The 15,375-nt window shown below is 29.9% G+C and overlaps 5 protein-coding genes across 5 annotated transcripts; 3 read left to right on the top strand and 2 right to left on the bottom strand.

The window, feature by feature from the left end:
- The first annotated feature begins 320 nt into the window (after positions 1 to 320).
- On the top strand, positions 321 to 2,339 carry Ada (adenosine deaminase-like protein). The gene is made up of 7 exons (XM_068771880.1): positions 321 to 426; positions 499 to 647; positions 933 to 1,121; positions 1,364 to 1,580; positions 1,648 to 1,804; positions 1,972 to 2,072; positions 2,151 to 2,339. Exons 1-7 carry the CDS (start codon positions 376 to 378, stop codon positions 2,337 to 2,339), a joined length of 1,053 nt encoding a protein of 350 aa, XP_068627981.1. The 5' UTR covers positions 321 to 375.
- Positions 2,340 to 3,089: 750 nt separating this feature from the next.
- Positions 3,090 to 3,806, top strand: Tim8 (translocase of inner membrane 8). Its single transcript, XM_068771895.1, has 2 exons — positions 3,090 to 3,285; positions 3,591 to 3,806. The coding sequence occupies exons 1-2, from the start codon at positions 3,187 to 3,189 to the stop codon at positions 3,762 to 3,764; spliced, it is 273 nt and encodes a 90-aa protein (XP_068627996.1). The 5' UTR covers positions 3,090 to 3,186; the 3' UTR covers positions 3,765 to 3,806.
- Positions 3,807 to 4,725: 919 nt separating this feature from the next.
- LOC137928807 (RNA transcription, translation and transport factor protein) lies at positions 4,726 to 6,660 on the bottom strand. Its single transcript, XM_068771790.1, has 4 exons — positions 6,521 to 6,660; positions 6,217 to 6,441; positions 5,875 to 5,961; positions 4,726 to 5,541 (listed from the first exon to the last, which is right to left on the bottom strand). The coding sequence occupies exons 1-4, from the start codon at positions 6,579 to 6,581 to the stop codon at positions 5,240 to 5,242; spliced, it is 675 nt and encodes a 224-aa protein (XP_068627891.1). The 5' UTR covers positions 6,582 to 6,660; the 3' UTR covers positions 4,726 to 5,239.
- Positions 6,661 to 7,489: 829 nt separating this feature from the next.
- Positions 7,490 to 10,221, top strand: Dhdds (Dehydrodolichyl diphosphate synthase subunit). Its single transcript, XM_068771541.1, has 5 exons — positions 7,490 to 7,891; positions 7,973 to 8,106; positions 8,182 to 8,330; positions 8,789 to 8,964; positions 9,665 to 10,221. Exons 1-5 carry the CDS (start codon positions 7,703 to 7,705, stop codon positions 9,863 to 9,865), a joined length of 849 nt encoding a protein of 282 aa, XP_068627642.1. The 5' UTR covers positions 7,490 to 7,702; the 3' UTR covers positions 9,866 to 10,221.
- LOC137928634 (protein FAM50 homolog) lies at positions 9,958 to 14,919 on the bottom strand. Its single transcript, XM_068771540.1, has 6 exons — positions 14,448 to 14,919; positions 13,526 to 13,618; positions 11,821 to 12,025; positions 11,218 to 11,372; positions 10,319 to 10,431; positions 9,958 to 10,142 (listed from the first exon to the last, which is right to left on the bottom strand). The coding sequence occupies exons 1-6, from the start codon at positions 14,790 to 14,792 to the stop codon at positions 10,043 to 10,045; spliced, it is 1,011 nt and encodes a 336-aa protein (XP_068627641.1). The 5' UTR covers positions 14,793 to 14,919; the 3' UTR covers positions 9,958 to 10,042.
- Positions 14,920 to 15,375: the final 456 nt, after the last annotated feature.

The following is a 15,375-nucleotide window of genomic DNA, read 5'->3' as shown; positions in this document are numbered from 1 at the left end:
TAATTGATATTTTTGCAAATGGAATCTTTTTATCTGTCCATGTCCAAAAATAATACAGAAACACATGTAGCCGTTAGGAATTTAATCGACAAAGATTGACTTTAGAAGAGTGACTTTAGAAATGGATAAGCCCTTTTAAGCGAAAACTTTAGATGAGTATGTTCGACGTAGGTTTATCTTTTTATAGATTTACCTAAGTATAGATTCGTGAATTGAAACAATGTTAAAAAAATAAATCATTGTTTCTAATGGTTTTCAAAATGTTACAACAGTATTAAGCTTGTTGACTAAATATCCGTTGCTTAAATGTATGATATCTGTCACTGCCAAAAAATTTCAAAAGTTTAATGATTTTGTTATTAAAACAATATTAATATGTCTGCTGTAGATAATGTAATTCAATTTTGTCATTCGATACCGAAAATAGTAAGTGTAATATGCGAAATGTTTTTTTAAATGTAGTAATGTCTATTAAAACCTTTACGAATAACTTTTCAGGAATTACATGCTCACCTAAATGGTTCACTAAGCAGGTCTACAATGTTGCAGCTTCAAAGATACCACGCAGATGCTGGAATATCAGATAAAACAAATGCATTCTTTGACGAATTCCAAATCGGTGCAGGGGATACTAGAAATTTATCTGAGTAATTTTTAAGTCTCATTTATCCAATAATATTTAGTAGATAATCTTATTCTGCTTTTTAATCAGATTGTATTTATTCTAAATTAAATTATACAAAATTAAAGATAAATTAAAAAATTATATTAGTCATATTAAGATTTGAAAATACTATTTAAAATTATCTTAAAACAAACTTATAGGCAAATTTTGTGATTTTTGTGAAACAAAACCATTTATAAATAACTCAGTTATTTAAATTTATTTATTGTCATTGATATAATAAGGAATTAATCTTGTTATTTTCCAGTTGTTTTCAAGTATTTAACATTGCCCATGCCCTAACAAGCACTCCAGAGACATTAGACTTGGCAACAACTCTAACAATTAAAGAATTTCAGGATGATGGATGCTGTTATATTGAATTGCGGAGTACACCTCGAGATACAGCACATATGTCTAAAAGACAATATGTTGAAACTATAGTACAGGCAATGCGGTATATATTTAAACTTCTCTAAAAATATTGTATTAATAAAAGCAATAGGAAACCAATACCTTGCATATTTTACAGGGCTTGCATTAAATTGTAGAAAAAACTTATTCTATGCAAAACCTTTTGTATACTATATTAAAAAGAATTCAAATAATGAATTTTTTATATCAATAGTTTTGAGTTCTTTAGTTCTTAAGTACATTACAATGTTTCAAAGGATAATTAATGTTTAATTCCTTTTGCAGAAAATCTTCATTACAGGATATAATTGCAACTTTGATTATTTCCATAAACAGAAGTAATAGTGCATCAGAGGCAGAAGAAATAGCCAATATTGCTATAGAGTACCAAAAGAAGTGTCCTGATATTGTAGTTGGAATAGAACTGAGTGGCAATCCTGGAGTAGGAAGCTTTGTTGATTTTGAAAATGCATTGACTAGAGCAAGGAATGCTGGTTTAAAAGTAATGTCATTTTAATTTTGCTACAGGAAGTAGTTGATGAATTTTATATTATCATATTTATTTAAAGGTAGCACTTCATTGTGGAGAAATAAGCAATCCAGAGGAAATATTACAAATGTTGCAATTCAAACCAGATAGAATTGGGCATGGTATATGTATACATCCTAAATTTGGAGGTACTGAAGACACTTGGAATTTATTGTGTGAATCAGGAATTCCTGTTGGTATGTTTTCAGTTTCTTTACTGTTTTGCAGAGATACAGTATTGAGATGCATATTTATCTTAATTTTAAGCCATTCTTCTAGTCTTTTAGAAGAATGGTGCCTTTTCTTATTTTTTGTATTTTTGTTTTTAAATTTTTACATATCTACAATATTTTATCTGTCACAGAGGTGTGTCTGACAAGCAATGTAAATACTAAATCTGTACCAGACTACTCTTCACATCATTTCCAATATTTGCAAGATGCTAATGTTCCAGTTATTATTTGTGTAAGCTATTAGTATACTTGATAAATAATATTTTCATTTTTTTTAAATATATCTTTAATATAAAAAAATTATTTTCAGACCGATGATAAAGGAGTATTTGCAACATCACTCACACAAGAATATAGCATTTGTTTAGATACATTCAAATTGAATAAATCTGAGTTAGCTAGATTAGCTCTTAATGCTAGCAAATATATATTTGCTAGTGATAAAGAACAATTTGTTAAAGACAAAGTTCATAATTTTATACAAAAACATAATTTATGAACAATAAATAAAAAGTTTATATGCCGCACAAAGTTTTTCGTATTTGTCACAGTCCCCATTAAATAATTTAAAATCCTTAAAACCAATTAGTGTGTTATACATTCTATCTATATTTGTTGTCAACTTTAATGGTTTTTATAATCTCTGCTTAGTTTTAGGGCGTTGTTATCGCCTATAACAATTTTAGGCGCGGTGTCTGAGAATGGAGCTATATAACACTATGCGTTTGGTGCGAGGCATTTTGTTTGCGAAGTGTATATATATATCCTGACACAAAATTCTTAGTGATTCTATTGTTGGGCACTTTTATTTTTATCATATTATATTTATAAAAAATAGTGACAAAAATTATATGTTCATTACATATTTCAACTACAAATTAAGTCTATAAAGCGAGGCCTGACAAAAGCAACTGCACAATTGTCAGTGCGTATTGGATGGCAGTCTAAGCTGTGGCCTGTTCTCAGTGTTTGTGCCTGATCACACCATAGCGCGTCCGTCCAGATGTCCTCCTAAGAAATCGGCGGCCTTTTCAGTGAAATTTGTATGCCCGAGTCATGAAGGTCTGAAGAATACCTTTGGCGTAGTTAATAAATAGGTTTAGGCTCGGTGCTCTGCCTTCTCCAATCTGCTGAAACTATATATGCCATTAATGATAACAATGGTCTATAAATACGAAAAAAAATATTCACATAAATTAAATTTTAAATATCACTAATCTGGCAACACTGGTATAGCCAAAGATTAGAAACTATTTAAACATATTCTTGCTTCAAAATTGTGGTGCCTGTATTCTAACCTGCTTTTTGACATTATTTTCATTATTATTAAACCCTAAGTAACAAAGATGAGCGATTTGTCTGATTATACGAGTCCCAAAGGCGGCGATTCTGAGTTACAAGATTTTCTTATGGTAGAAAAACAGAAGGCTCAATTTCATGCTCAAGTATGTTTTTCTTTTCGTGTTTGTTTTTTAATGATAGTGTTACTAAAAATATCTGAGTATTTTAATAATAATGCTTCGCAAGTGTTTAATGTGCATACTTTGTTAACTATTGGTATTAAGGTCGTCATAAGACGCTGGACGTAGGACGCTTCCAAGTATGGAGAACTGTGTCCAGCCCTGAACATCTTAAGGTTGCGATGATCATGAAATGTTAACAAACCCATTAAAATGATTTTTATTTGTTACTACAAAATTATTAAGTCAATTCAATCATTATATTTCACTTGTTCAATTATCTCTTGCAGATACACGAGTTCAATGACTTCTGTTGGGACAAATGTGTAGACAAACCAGGATCGAAGTTAGATTCTCGTACTGAGACTTGCATCACAAATTGTGTTGAAAGATTTATTGATGTATCTCTTCTTATTACAAATAGGTTTGCACAAATGTTAGAAAAAGGAGGTGGTATGCATTAAGGAAAACTGTGTTGTTTAATTTAATAAATATGTAGTTGAGTATTCTGTTATTTTTGTTAATGGGATTGCAGGTATGAGCATTGTAATCCTTCCATGGCTATAAAAAAATCTTAAGTATATTGATGTTTGCAGAGATGCATAAAAATTTAAGAATGAAGCTAATTAAAGTTTATCACTGAATTGTTTTTTATTCTTTTTGTTCGAGGGAGTACTTCAAGTCTTATTTTCAACTTGGTTACATTATTGTTATAAACACAATGTACATGGGCAACTGTTGCGATCCAAGTAACATTTTTGCTAAAATGTACCTTCCTAAATCAAAATAAAACATTAAGACTTCACTGGTTCAAATGCATAATTTACAGTCCATTCCATGGAATCTTTATCTACCTATTTAACATCAAGTAACATCATAAGTCATCTGCATGTCTAATTTACATCTAACCCTCACATATTTAGATTTTTTTTTTTTGATAATAATGAGACTATTTCTGAAATAGTAATTAGTTATAGAAATAGGTGCAAAAGACAAAAATGGCATCAAGATTTAACCAGTCTAATGATGCATTAAAAGCCTCTGTGCTTTGAAATTATTAATAAGCCAGTGACCATTAAAAAATAGACTGATAAAGGAAAATCAAGTTTTGATTGATAAATAAGTTTAAATTTTTTGAAGTTGAGTTATTGTATTGCAGTTTAGACTAGAGATTACAAATGTTAAATTAGTTGGCTTCTGCAATGTATTATCTTTTAATAATCTTGTATACTATTTAATTTTGTACTACAAAGGCTTTGTAAATTGGTTTAAGGCACTAGTAAATGCACATAATTTTCCTTGTCATGCTGACCCAATCAGGGTCTTTTTACTTTTACATAAGTAGGTGGACAATCAGTCCACCTACTTAAGTAAAAGTAAAATAAATTATAGGTACAAATAAAACAAAATTTATTATAACTCATTTAATGTATGTAGTAATTAGTCAATGTCAAACAGAATCCTGCTATGTGAACTTTTTGTATATTTCAAGCTATTGGCTTATTTAAATAGTTTATTGATCAAAATTTCTTGTTATATATTCTATGTTGATGTTATTGCTGTTAGCATGAGGGCTTTTGCAGCTTCATCAGAGCTGAGTTCACATAGTGGAAGGGTCCATGAACTAAAATTTCTTTATTCATAAGATTGATATGCAATACTAAGCATTATACAAAAAAAAACAAACAATGGAGTAGTAAAATGATAATTGAAATGTGTTATTTCTATAATGAATTCAACACAAATGAAGTAAATTGAGTAATTAACTATGTAAGTTCATCTGAAATTTTACAAATCTTTCACGATGCAAGGAGCAAAAATCTGTTTAATATCATTTCTTTTAATTAGATGCTATACATTAGTAAATTAAAGCACAATGGAGATTTAAAAACTTTTTATCTCTGAAAATCGAATATGAGTAGCATAATTATATGACAATTTATCTTCCAACTCTCCCAAGTGTTGTATCCGTGCGAGGATCTGCTGTTACACTTTGTACAGCTACTAAGGCTTCATTAATCTTTGTCTGCAATTCTCTTAGATCATTTATGAAAAGAAGCTTGAGTACATCAGCTGGCTGTTGTATTGTTGTTGTAACTTCAGTCTTTGGAATATCAGGATGGGGAGATGTCTTTAGGACCTTAGCTATGGCAGCCAATCGGAGCTTAGGATCACTATGTGGTCCAACTCCAGTTAGTGCACTTACTCTTTCAACTCCATTAATAAATGCTGGTGATGAAACTGTAAAAATTGACAATAATAATGATAGGAAAAAATATTAAATTAATAAAAAAAATAATAAATTGTTATTTAGCTTAGTGAGCCAGTAGACGTGGCTTGAGTAGGTGGCCTACTGGGTGGACAAAGTTGTTGGAAGTCATCAGATGCAAGCGCACAAGAATAGTCAGTGTGTCAGTATATTGATTTTTGGGGAGACCTATGAATTACAGTGGGCATTTATCAGCTAACTTGATGAATGTGAAGACCTGCCTCAGGAGCCTCACCCTATAAATTACTTAATTCACTGGATCGGCATTTCTAAAGTGGCTTCAGTGATCATTTTGAGATACTCACAGTTAAGATTGTCAAGAGGATTCGATGAAACAACATTGGGTGCTGCTTGTTTTGGTTGTTCTATCTTTGCATTCTTGTACTTTGTTACTGTAACACAATAAGATTAAGTTTAATAAATATATAATAATTATTACATAAAACCAAAAACCTGTGTAATAAATTTACCCAAACTAAAATTATTATTTAAAATACAATTGGCAAATTAAAGCAATTATCAAATATCAATTTGCCATGGATTTAAAAATTAATGAATTAAAACAGCTGTTGATAGTAAAATAATTAATTCTACAAATTTTAATTTTGGTTTTTGATCATATTTAGGAATAATTTACTTTTCCTTACCATTATCAGCAAACTCTAATCTCACAGCGTACGATAAAAGCCAATTTAATTGTTCGTTAGGAGATCCTTCAGTTACAGGACTCACTAAATCTCTTTGGTATGAATCATATGCGTTATTCCAGCTATCTCCGTCTATGTTTCTGAGGCCTTCTCTATCTTCAATTTTATAATGTCTTATTTTTTGGTCTTCAAGCCACAGAACTACACTTCTATATTCCTTAATATCTTAAATGAAATGATTATTATACATTTGTATTTACCGACAAACAATATTGAATGAATTATGAAATATTACGAAATTTACCTTCACAGTTAAAACTATCCGGATTGGGGTGCCCTAGCGCAGTTAATTTCAACTTGAACATATTCGACAATTTAAGAAGTATAATTGTGGAAACTTAACCTCGATCGGTAGCAGAACAAATATAATCCGAATGGATTGATCACAAATCACAAATTTCGCTTGACAACATATATTTTGGGTTGCCATATCAGAAATTCATCACAATAAGTTTCCAGTTTCCCCAAAACTGGCCGATTTTTCGAATTAATCACACTGATCAACTATTTTTGGTCATTAATTTAGACTTGTGCTTCTTGTTAAAAGTACATACTAATATGTGAATTAACAGAATCAGATTTTTAAATGTTTAATGATTACTATAAAACAGGTCAAACGTCCTATTCTGTTATTTAAAACTGAGATAATATAATAAAAAAACTTGATATTACCTAAGATCTTTTTTCATGCATGTTGTAAAATCAGCAGTTACATCATTATTAAAATAATTTCCGTCTGTGGAACCGATAATTTCAACTTGAGAAAAATGTATATGGATTTTTAACATAAGTTTGAGAAAGGATAATTAATCGAAGTAAAGCTAATTTAATTTAACAACAAAAACAACTAACATTTGGTTGATGACGTGTTGATTACATAACCGACAGCGAATTAAAAATATGTTAATTATTTATTTTCATCTTTGTTCTTTAGATAGCGATAAAAATCTTAATAACATTCGTTCCTTAAAAATTATGTATAAACTATGGTCCTCAATTTTTATCAATGTACATTAGGTGTTTTCATTAATAAATCTATTGCAGTTTTTCCTTATCACCTAAAAGAAACTCGAAATGAAAGAGAAATATTTTAGATCCAAAAAAGATATTAACGCAAGTATATTTTTAAAAATTTCCTGTAATATTACCTTCGCTTCTGTCATACAAAAGTCATTGAGACATTTTAATGACAGTTATATTATACGATGTATTATGTAGTGAATGTAATAAAATTTGCATAAGCGTAAACATTTTAAAGTAGATAAACATCTTTCATGCGCCGTTCAAGGCAGCAAAAAAGAATTTAATCTAGACGCTTATCAGTTTCGTTTCTTTCAGTATATGTAGTTGATATAAAGCAGTGTGAAGTTGTTTTAGCTATTGATAAACTTTAAAAAATCTTAAACTTGTCGGAAAGACATAAACAATGTCGTGGATTAAAGAAAATTGCGTTACTTTTTTCCAATTATTTTGTATTAAAGTTGTTAAAAACGGACGAATTCCGAATCATATAGCCTTTATTATGGATGGCAACCGACGATTTGCTAAAAAAAATAGTGTACAGAGTAGTGTTGGCCACCACAAGGGTTTTGATAAACTTTCTGAAACCCTAAAAGTATGATATTAATATAAAAATATACTATGAATGTTATAGATATATATAACTTGATGACTTAAATTTATATAAATCTTACAGTGGTGTCTTGATTTGGGTGTTCCTGAAGTTACAGTATATGCATTTAGCATTGAAAATTTTAAGCGAAGTGAAGAAGAAGTTGCTGCCCTTATGGATTTAGCACGAGACAAGTTTAAAAAGCTTCTTGATGAAATGTTTGTGTATGATTTTAGCTCTTTAAATTGTTAATTAATTATGGTTATTAAAAATTTTGGTTGATTTTATTGCAGTGACTTAATAAATGAGTGGGGTGTTAGGATACATGTGGCTGGTCATTTGTCATTGCTTCCTGAAGATTTACGCAGTTTAGTTGCTCAAGCAATGTTAGCAACAAGACACAACAATATATTACAACTAAACATTGCTTATGCTTACACAGGTAGTTAGAAATTTAAAGACTGGTAAACTAGTTTTTAGAAACAATTTATTCAAAGTTACAAAATTAAATATACTTAACTAACTAAACATTCAATACCCCATGTGCACTATTGGTTTGGAGAGTGATTCCCTGAGAGATAATTTTATGACTCTGCCATAGAACTCTAGCAAGCAGCAGTTCCTCTGGAGTCTAAGTTTAAAGTATACTCATCTGATGTTTCTAAATTTGTCAACTTGTTAAATAAATGTCTAAGAAATGCATACTATACCTTATTTAGATACATTTAAATAGTATTAAATTCTAGCAACCAATCTACTGCCTTTTTTATATTTGTTATATTGCTTATTATGTTTTTGTTTACAATAATTCCCCAATTTATATCAAGATTTTTTCAAGATCATTTTCAAGAATAATTATCAGAATCTCAAAATTGTTGTTTGTTTTTTTATAATTAATAGGGCGTGATGAAATCAGCAGAGCTGCTTCGCACATAGTTAATGGTGTTAAAAATGAAGAATTGTCTATAGAAGATATTGATGAGAATTTGGTGTCTCAAACACTTGATCTCGGGGAAGCAGAATTGTTAGTCAGAACTTCTGGTGAAGTGAGGCTTTCTGACTTTATGTTATGGCAGGTAAGATAGAAACTAATTAAAATTGAAACACATAATTAAATTAATACACTATTAAAATTGACTAGTTAAATTAAACTAGGTGAAATGTTGGCATGTTTTGGAAAATACTTGTGAAACACATTTCAAAGAATGCAAGATGATACCTAAAGGTACATAAAGCATAGCTTATCTTTAAGGATAACATTATCTTATCTTTAGGGACAACATGAAACAGTTCCCACAACTATCCAATTTTAATCCATTGATGCTAATATAAATTACTATGTAAACATAGGCATGAATTAGGAATCTTTGGTCATATTTATTTAATGAGACTTAATTTAATTTTGTAAACAGGTAATAATATAATTTATCTTACATTTATATAAGAGTAGTAAAACAATATACTGCGCCATTTAAAAAAGTTTACAAAAAAACTTTATAAAAAAGCATTTATAGAGTAAAATGTAAATCTTAAAATGTGGATACTAATGTAAAAAAATTTTGAAAAAGTTTGGTACTACTGTCTTAGGTAACAGAATTACGTTCAAGGGATTTACAATATTGGTGTATGAAATTTAATATTTATTTTGAGAGAACCATAAATAAAATACTTCAACTAAATAAAACTAGGTTAATCCACTTAGGATTCTTGCAATATTAATTTACCACCTGAAAGCTTATTTTTATTTTTGAAGTTAATCTTCTGGAATATTTTTAGGTTTCCAACACAGTATTATACTTCTCTGATGTTTTGTGGCCAGAGTTCACAATATGGAATTTATTGGCTGCAATAATTCACTTCCAAAGGCATGCTCCACCTCTTACCTTAGAGGTAGAAAACAACAATGACAAAAAGAAATTCCTGTCAAAACTAGAAGATAAGTGGTGGCAAGAACTTGAGAGTTTTGTTGCTTGTTAAAAAATATTTATGTGTTAAATACTTACAATGAATTTTATATTTCAGTGTAATATTTTATTTGGTATTTATGGTGTAAATAATTAAACATATGATAAGAAATTAAATATTTATTAACTATTTATTGCATAATACTTTATAAAAGTAATAATTTTCATGATGGCACATTTTATTTTATTTTTATTTACCCTTAATGGTATATTTAGAATAAGTTTTTGTTGGATCATATGGTTCCCATCTGGAGGCAGGAAATATATGCTTATTTCTCTCATACCAGGACCTAAAAATATTACTATTGTAAATATAAAATCATATACATATTTTATGTCAAAACTGTGAGTCTTCCAAGATATAAACATGAAAAAAACAAAAAAAAACATTCTTTTAATTACATTATTCAATGTAAATTAATTTCATGTAAACACTGGTCTGTGATAATAAAATATTACAACTTGCCTTAAAAGGACTTTTCCTGCATGAGAATCTTGTTTTTCTTGTGTTGCATCATTAACTAATCTTACATCATCAGAAGCATCAAACTGGAATAAAGGTCCACTTTTACCACGGGCCTGAAAATAATTAAATCAACTGTATTAAGATTTTAATCTTTTTATTTTTCCCCATTAATATATTTTTTTAAATTGTAATCATCATCATTTCAGCAATAGGATGTCTAATGTTGGACATAGGCCTTTTCCAAGATTTCCAATGCAGCTAGCATCCAGCACCTTCTGATGACCAGAACAAAATTGAGCTTCTCGGTCTATGGGGCTGACGACACCTATTCTTCCTTATTCTCGGTTGATATTGACGCTGTTAGCCTTGGGGCTTTCACAGCTTCATCAGTACTGAGTTCACGGAGTGGAAGGGTCTGTGTACTTAAATATAAAACAAAACCTGGACAGACGTGTTCCAGTTGCAGATAGTAAATAGGTCTACACAAGTAGAGCAATGTAGTGTTAATGTTTTGTATATGCGGCTTGGGACGGCAGCGTGGACCATAGGAAGGCCAGCGAGGGATCTGTATCTAACCTAGGTTCACAATTAGAGAGCAGGCGGCCACCCCTAACGGATGTTTTGGTAGGGACTTTGTCATTTTTATGTTTGTTTATGAATATGCTCATTTTTGATTCAATCTCAGTGAAATTTTAAGCATGGTCTTCTTCATGACTCGTTGACCTTTTGTGAGTTTGGCAATAGGGCTTGGAATGAGCGACCATATAAGCATAACACAAAGACAATTTTTCTTCCATGATTAATTGAAAACTAAACTTGTCTTAGCAAAACAATTTTATATCAATTAATTTTTTTAGATTCTATGCTCATTAATTTACTTGGTCTTGTAATATACATACCTTGGTAACAATGAAGTCATAGAATGTGTAGTGATGGGGCAGTATCAAATCTTCTTTTACATACATAAGCTGGTCAGCAGAGACTGTTTTTAATTCACTAAACTCAGGTCTTAATGTGTCTAGACATCTCTGTAGGAACTGATAAATTGAATTTCCTATAATAACATTCAAATATTTAAAACCATACAAAATAAAATGAAATAGCAGACAAATATAAATGTCAAATAAATAACATAAAGGAACTTCTATTATTGTATTCAGGGTGATTGGAAATACATACTTTAATTCCTACCAATATGTATGAAGTGATTGCCCTTAAATGTAACATTATTTTTTTTACGATTGGAAGGCCACATTCAAAAAATTTTGCAAGGTCAGTTAGAAAAAATTTATTAATTTTGCGGCTAATGAGCTATAATTACTATAAAGGCGGAAATTTAAAGTGTTACACCTATTTTTAATCACACTATACACTAACAAATATAAGGTATTTAGAATTAGATTTAAAATTAGGTTTGAATTTTATTTAACTTTAAGTTCAAAATGATAAAATATGATATATATCATATTACCTTATAGAGTAGTAGAATAATATGTACACACCTTTCTTGAGTGTTACATTTCTCCTATGCCCAGAGCCATCCCAATAGCTGAACGTAACAGTAATGGGTTCATCTTTCAAACTTGCTTGTGTCATTACCCACTCTAGCCGTAACTCTTCACGCAGTTTTAAATCAGCTTCTTCTCTCTCTCTATCTGGTAAGAAAGATGTGTCAACATCGGGATTTTTCCTTATTTTTTTAAGTGCCTGTAACATTCATTTAAAGAAATAACATAAATATAATCAACAAACATATATAGGAAGTTAAGGATTACTGTCTGTATTGGGTTTGGTCTGCTGATAAATGTATGCTATTTATCCTGTCTATTATTATCTAATAGTACCACTTCCGGTAGAAACTTAAAATACAATACAATACACATATATAAATAACAGATTTAAGGAGTCACCCAAAGATCCAAGCCAACTTGGTATAGTGCAGGTAGCTCTACAATGTATTTGTTCCTCTGTTTATAACATTTTTGTTCTAATCCAATTAAAAATCTTGCATAGTAAGAAATACACTTTTATAAGTGCATGTCATGGCTTTAATTTCAAGGTTTTATTTGCCATTTTACTTTGTTAGTGAAGGGGCAATACAAGGTTACACCAACTTATTATTAAATATACTGGACAGTTTTCTTGTTAAGGCAGCTTGGAATTAAAGTTTTCTTAACATATGTATGAATTTGAAGGTAAAGTTTGAACCCATATATGCCCATTGCAAGGCATAGGCCTCCCCATATACATGGGGGGAATATGCCATAATTGCCATGCTTGGCAAGCGGGTTGACAATCGCAGTGTTATATAATAGTACGCTGATGAAGTTGCTGTCCATTTTCTGGAAACTTGCTTGTGAGCGGTGGCAAGTGTGAATACTTAAGGATCTATCTTGGGAATTGAATTCGCGACCTACGATCGTGAGTCTCAGCCCTCTACGGTTGAGCTACCATGGTCACATAATTATGTGTAGTAATTACTCAGGTGAAATAATTATATATTAATTAAATTTTTGAAAAAATATAAGGTGACTGAACCCTAATACTAAGTTGATCAACATATTTTTTTTTCAAGGTTTAGTAATTGGTTTAATAATCCCAAGAGTTTGCTGAAGGTTTTGTGTTCCATTAATATTATAATTAACTAAAAGCAAAACATCATTAGTATAACATCTTTACAAAGGTAAGATAAGAATAAATTATGGCTATGACCTTCAAATTACTGATGTTAATTTTAATTATCTAGTGGTAAACAATTAAAAATATATTGTATGTGGTTTGCGCATATGAAATTATTATTTGCAGCAATGTGAACATAACTAAATTGTAATAGATTTTATAATAGGTGCATATGAAAGTTTTTTTTTGACTCAGTGAAGTATTATATTATCTATACAAGAGAAAATAAATTCCTTCATTTTATCTGAAAATATTTCATCAACAAATACAAACCTACTCAACATTATATCCCGACATGGTTTTCTCCTGTTTCTCAATATAAGATTACAGTTTCATTTCTAAAGTATTAAATGACCTATCAATTGTGCTAAAAGACAATTAGTACAATTAAAACTTATAACACAAACTTAAACAACTTTATTGAAAAACCAATAATAGATTTTTATCTTTATATTATTGGAGGTTGCAGATGTGATCTGTGTATCACAAACACACACACACACACAAGCAATTATTACATAGACTTACCACTTCATCTTGTTCTCTCCAGTCTTTCTCTGGTTTCTCATCATCCTTGTCATCTTCTTCATCTTCATTTAAATCAAACGAAAGAGCTTGTATCTATAATGATAATGATAATTTTATCCATGACAGTATTACATAGTCATTTAAATGTATAGAAAATATTAAGCTATTAATGTAAACATATAATTAAATGATGACATTATATATTTTATTTTTTATTGGACTACAACAGGTTTAATTCACAACAATACAAAACCAGCCAAGGTAGCTAGTATGATATAAAAAATTTTTTGTTATGCTACAGACTAACTTTAGGGATATTTATAATGTATCTTTTCAGTCCAATTCAGGTCCATCCAAGATTGCTATATATGGTAGTGCTGCACAAAAGGACTAATCAAATTATAGATATATATATTTTTATTTTTGTCACTGACAAATACCGTTTTTCAAGTGGCATCCACAGGTTAACTAGGTTTAAAGTAGCAAAAACAAAACTTCATGTCTTCCTCCAACAACCAAGTAGATAACAATTAGTTAATACAATATGTCAGAAATTACATCAGACCTAGGTTCTATATTTAATTTAAAAGCTCACTAGCCTGCTAAACTTTTAGGTTGCTTAAAAAGACACTTCACATATTGCACAATGTTGAAATAGATATGCACATCTGTTGTATATGTTTAACTAAAGGTCTCTGAAATTTTAATTGCAACCTATAAACCATTTTTTGCTTGTGCCCATGAAACCTTAATTTTTGTACAGCTATATACCTATTTTGCTTGACCATTGGGGCCAGTAGAACTTATGATCACAAATAAAAACGTGTATAAGCATAACTGCCTTGGGATTAACGATTCTGTTGCATTGCTACAGAATTAGCTAAATTAATAAAATAAAGAAAAAATATTTTTTTGTGAGAACCTGTCGTTTTTGTTTATTTTTCTGTGCCTGTTTTGCTTCAATTTCTTTCTGCCTTTCCTTCTCCTTTTCGGCTTTCTTTTGCGCTAATTTTTTTTCTCTTTCCCGTACAATATGCTCCTGTTTAGCTTTCATTTCATCAAGAGTTACAAGTCCAATAGTGGAACTTTTTAACTGTTGTTCTACGGCATCGTAATGTGTGGCAAATTTATTCTCGATGTTATCAATCTTTAGATCTTCTTCTATTTTCTTTTTACGTAGTTCTATTTCTTGTTGAGCCTTTTCTCTTTTCTTCATTAGATGCATGGCTCTGCCAGCTTCTGATGCTGCACCTTTATAGTGTGCCATGATTATAAATGTACAGTTCGCCTTTATTGAATCTAATATAAGGCTGATAACTTCAGAAGATAAATTGTTAGAAAAGGCTCTGTTAGTATTCTAGAAAAATCAACAATGCTAGATCACAAATCTTGTTTACTGCAACTGACAGTTGATATACGTTACAGATATATCTATACCGAATGCTTAGGAAAATCTTTTTGCCAAAAGATTTAAATATTAAGAATAATAATAACTAGTTGGCTAGTTTCAAATAATTGAATTTCTTATATAAGAATTAAATATCTTATTTAAAAGAATAATTATACTGAAACATATTATATACTAAGGATATCGAAAGATTGACAAAAAATTATCATCTTTGGCTATGAAGACATAAGGTTTTTATATTAGTGCAGTAATTAGATTTTGGATTATAATATTATATTAGCGTACTTATATGATGAACAAAATAATAGCATAATGTATACGCCTGTTTCCAAAATAAATTTATTAAGTTACAAATCACAAATATACTGATCGCGCTCTGTATTATTCATTAGGCTATTATTTTCGCAGGTTAAAATTATTCGCAATTACTTATTGTTCTTAA

Source organism: Battus philenor, unplaced genomic scaffold (assembly GCF_028537555.1).
Source record: "Battus philenor isolate CCGP_79_NKW_IND1 unplaced genomic scaffold, ilBatPhil1.0.hap1 SCAF_4, whole genome shotgun sequence".
Lineage (NCBI taxonomy): Eukaryota > Metazoa > Arthropoda > Insecta > Lepidoptera > Papilionidae > Battus > Battus philenor.
Note: the sequence above shows the minus strand (reverse complement) of the source record. Positions and strands in the feature narration are given on the sequence as shown.